Raw genomic sequence first — 4,845 nt, 5'->3', positions numbered from 1 at the left:
AAGAGTGCCAAATTGGGGATCAGAAGCCCTCAGTTAAAAGTACTCCTCTGCCACTGAACAAGTTACTTAGTCTCTATTCACCTCAGTTTATGTGCATGTAAAATGGAGCTAACATCTGTTCTGCCTATTTCAGAATGCCTGGGAAGAACTGCTAATAGAATATATGTAGAAGTTCACAGTAAACTATTAAGAGCCACATAAGTGCCATGTATTATTCAAGGTCTAGTTTGAGTCCTACTTCATCCAGGGAACCTTCCAACTTTTCAAGCCAGCCTACACTGAACTCTCCTCTGGGATTTCCTGCTACACTATTTATCATCATCAGGAAACTGATGATTTATCTCAGCATTTGATATATTTGCTCTTGCATTGTTACTTAAATATTTGCAAGTCAGGGACATCTTCCATTCACAGAGCCTGGCACAGAGCCATAAGCATAGCAATTATTATCGATGTTATGAATGAACTGGTGGACCTGAGAGTAGAATCTTACCTTCCTGGTACCACAGTGCTCATTTCTACAAGAAATTTTGGGAAAAACTTCCCTGTGGCATATGGTTATGTTCATGCTCTAATAAGGGCACTCACTCACTGCAAGGCAGAGTTTTCTTTTTAAAGGAAGAGAGTACAGTCCGGCCGGCATGGCTCAATGGTTAAGCGTCGACCTGTAAACCAGGAGGTCACGGTTCGATTCCCCGTCAGGGCACATGCTCAGGTTGTGGGCTATATCCCCAGTGTGGGGGGTGCAGGAGGCAGCCAAATCAATGATTCTCTCTCATCATTGATGTTTCTGTCTCTCTCTCCCTCTACCTTCCTCTCTGAAATCAATAAAAATATTTTTTTAATCTTTATAAAAAAAAAAAAGAGTACACTGTGTAAACTGCTTGAAAAGACCAGAAGCATGGGCCAACCACAGATAAGATCCCAGAGGCTCCCCCAGTTGGGGGAATCCTGCCAAGATTCCCTCCAGAGAGAACAATCCTCCGCCAGCCCCCCCTCCCCAGTCTTCTCCTTAGGTTAAGGAGGCCTCAAAAATCTTGCAGGACATATTTGCAAATTAGGCAGCCCTTGTTTGATTTCTGCAGAAAATAAGGCATCCTAAAGATTGTTACTTTGTCCCTGGGGAGATACACTCGAAGTTATATAGACTATTTTCCTCGGGGTTCTTGGAGGCTTCCCCACAAAAACCCAGCTGCTAGTAGGGCTTTACCTGATCTTTGTAAACCAAGGAGCTGGGGCTTGACCGCGGTTGGTCTTTAAATGAGTAAGTGGCTGCTTGCTTCTTCAATAAGTCCAAGAAGCCGGGAGGCATGTACGGGGGAAGGTCCGTCACTACTGGATTGTTTCTTTGCACAAGAGGTGGTTTTTTCCTTCCTTCATTTTTAAAATTGTAAGTTGCTGCCACTGGATTTAATAGGGATTCTTCAATAAACGTTTTCAAGTGGTAAGTGCCAGGGATAGGCGTATTCTGTGGAAAATTGACATCGTTTTTTCACATCAGTGTGTAAACCAGCAACATCTCCAACAGCAGCATTCTTGAAAGGGTCATGCCTAAGCAGCATCTCTTAGTTTTACAGTTTAATAAAATTCTATTAAAATACAGTAAACACTCTGGGCAGAACAATAGTTTAAGAGAATCATGATTATTTCCTTTCTGAGACAGCTGCTGAGTAATAGCCAATGGGTTATGGCTATCATTGAAGTTTTTTCTTAAAAAGTCGCTTCACAGATACTTAAACTTGAGATTCAACTTGGTTATAAATTTCAGGCCTCTAGTGAGACCTGAAATTTAGTTTCTCGGCTAAATAGAAGTTCTCCTACTTCTGCTTCGTAGATGCTACATGCTTCTGTCTAGCCCTTACATGGGAAGCTACAGGATAATAACAGGAGGCGGAGGACGAATTGGCAGAGCATTTTGTCTAATTAGTCCAATAAGGGGTTGGGTACTTTCAAATCCCAACCGCAATGTGGCTACACGGCCAAACCTTAAGGGTTAGTCACTGCTGCTTTTGTGGCCATCTTTCCGCTGAGCACTCAGCTCAGTTCCACCATTACAATGAGTTCAATTCCAAGAAGGCTTTGGCCCAGGGGCCCTTCTGTTATTGCAGGGTGTGGATGGGAAACATTTCTGCAATATAGAAATGTCGTCTCCTGAGAGGGGGATCTTCTGGTCATTTTACTACCTTGCTTTCAGCTGCTGACCATGTTAACTAATAAAAGTTATCATAGGCTCTGTGCTAAGTAAGATAAGAACTGAAACCCCAAAACCTCTCAGGAATGTATGCCTTATCTTTCTTGTGTCCTCTTACCAAGTTCATAAACTAGGTGGATCTTATCTCCATATTTTGTAACACAAATAGATTTCTAGAGTTGATTTACTTTTCCAAGCTTTTAAATTGAAATTTTAGTTTCTCGTTCACATGCTGATGCTAAAATTATAAGGATGAAATAAAGCCTACTGTTTTCTTACGAATTGTTAGTGATTTAAACGGTAAGACTGACTTAATCAAATGTTAATGGGAATAAGAATAATATGAACGAAAATGTACATACTGTTAATGCTACTCTCCACCATCCTTCTCTTTCAAATGATGATCGCTTCCGGATTGGTTTCTATTAACAAACATAAAATATGCTTATTCATTTGAGAGGTGATCCCTGGAAGTCAGACATAACATAAAATATTTACTTAAATTAGTTAATACCTGCACTAATTAAATTAGTTAATACCTAAACTTATCAGCCTGTATTCAAATAAAAACATTGTTATCCATTTTGCCTGTAATAGTTCTTTAAATTGCTATTTTATTATTTTAAGCGCTTTTTAAATATCTAAATTCCCTTTGGGAAAATTAGAATAAACATCCCCATGTGACAGAGGTGCCATAAGGATAATTAGATGTGACAAAATTTGGTGTTCTTGGGAAGAAAGGAGTTATGTAAATCAAAATTGTATTATTGTAATTGTTATTAAGATTTCTGGTTCAGTCCTTCTGTCCACTTTAGTGGATAAAGAGAGCTCATCCTCAGACGAGGATAACCTGGGGGACATGGCACATTTTGATGCCAAGAACTGTGTAATGTTATTCCCTTAGGTGTTTTAGAGGCTTTAGAAAACCTAAATTTAAAAGAAAGAAATAAGGAAATGACCTTCCACCCCTTCCTCTTTGATGAGGTCCCAATTCGTAGACAATGCCCTCAGCACTGTATTTGTCAATGAAAGTGAACAGTTATCTTGAGTTTGTTTGGTGACTGTAATTTCAGGTCTGTTGTTATGTTGTGTCCACTCAAAAGGAAGAGAGGAAATAGATGTGACGATCATTTCCACTTAATTAATTTTTACTTCCAGCAGGTAAATATAGGCAGCAATGCAGGGGTGATCTCTGCTTCCTGTACCCTGACATGCAAAGGGCTCTCCTAGTACTCCACATTCCAACTGAAGAGGAAAATTGAAATCTCTAACGAAGCTGCTATGTGCATTTATGAGTATTAATGAATAAAAACTGCTTGTATGTTTTACCCTAAAAAAATATGTGTGGCTCAGGTGTTTGTCTTGGGAACTCAAGGTCAAAATGTAGTCATCAGATTAATGTGATATTGAGATACAAATTCCTGGAGATATGGCAAACATTGCCAATTTCTATTTCCTAGGTTCACATACATTAAAAAAATATATATCATAAATATGATATAGCTAGTTCTCTCAGCTTGTCCAGCTAGCTGTCACACTGAAGAGTCAGAGTGATAGAGGAGCCAGACAAACTTGGGCTTGAACTCCAGCTCTGCCACTAACAAGCTAAAGAGCACTAGGCAAATTACTTTGGCCCTTGTGAGCCCCACTTCCTCTTAGGAGGATAAAAATAAGGCATCAGGGATGGACAGACAGTAGGGGGGTGAGGGCATGTGCTGGGGAGTGGGAGCGCCTGGGGAGAGGTCAATGGGGAAAAAAGGAGGCATATGTAATACTTTCAACAATAAAGAATTTAAATAAAAAAATAAGCCATCAGGGGTTGGCACGAGCATAAGGCATCTATAATAATAAAAGCGTAATATGTTAATTAGACCAGACAGCCAAATGACCTTCTGGACATCATAATGGACTAAGCCAGGGTAGCAGGGGCCAAGGCAGAGAGGGTTAGGGGTGATCAGGCAGGCAGGTGAGCAGTTAAGGGCAATCAGGCAGACAGGCAGAGCAGTTAGGGGCGATCAGGCAGGCAGGCAGACAGGCGAGCAGTTGGGAGTCAGTGGTCCCGGATTGTGAGAGTATGTCCAACTGCCAGTTTAGGCCCGATCCCGGATTGCAAGAGGGTGCAGGCCGGGCTCAGGGACCACCCCCGCTATCCCCACGCACAAATTCTGTGCACCAGACCTCTAGTTGTACATATAAACACTTGCACCCACAACCAGTGCCCAATAATAAATGGTAGCTTTTATTTTTAACATCTCATCTGCCAAGTTAAGAAGCAGATTATTTTGGTATTCTTCAGTTTCCAAGGACACTCTTGTCTTCCATAATAAGTACTCTATACCCTTTTATTTTTCCACATTGATTCAGCTTCACTGTTAACAGAACACAATTGTTCAGTGTTTCCTTCTGTGTTATTCCCACTAAATAAAATCATTAAAATATTGATTTCTACTTTCACTTATAATGTTTTTGTTATTAGTACAAAATATCGGTTATCTCAAACAACAATACATTAAAAATAATAATCAAATTAGCAACACTGATATAATTCATTGTTCCTGTCTAGCAATTTATATCTATTCTATTTATGAGTACCCCTGGCTTTAGTTTTACTATGTAATATGTGCACTTCTCTAAGAAAGGCCTTGTTTCATACA

At 40.1% G+C, this 4,845-nt stretch overlaps 1 protein-coding gene across 1 annotated transcript in view; it reads right to left on the bottom strand.

Annotated features, from left to right (window-relative positions):
* Positions 1-4,845, bottom strand: part of LOC102756559 (chromosome unknown open reading frame, human C2orf61) — a 36,175-nt gene that overhangs the window by 30,487 nt on the left and 843 nt on the right. Inside the window, exons 2-3 of the mRNA XM_006778624.2 lie at positions 2,554-2,613; positions 1,211-1,468 (exon numbers count right to left, since the gene is read on the bottom strand). Of these exons, the coding sequence (XP_006778687.1) occupies positions 1,211-1,468; positions 2,554-2,613 (318 nt within the window). The remainder of the gene's footprint in view (positions 1-1,210; positions 1,469-2,553; positions 2,614-4,845) is intronic.

This window comes from Myotis davidii, unplaced genomic scaffold (genome assembly GCF_000327345.1).
Source record: "Myotis davidii unplaced genomic scaffold, ASM32734v1 scaffold6, whole genome shotgun sequence".
NCBI classification, from domain to species: Eukaryota; Metazoa; Chordata; class Mammalia; order Chiroptera; family Vespertilionidae; genus Myotis; species Myotis davidii.
Note: the sequence above shows the minus strand (reverse complement) of the source record. Positions and strands in the feature narration are given on the sequence as shown.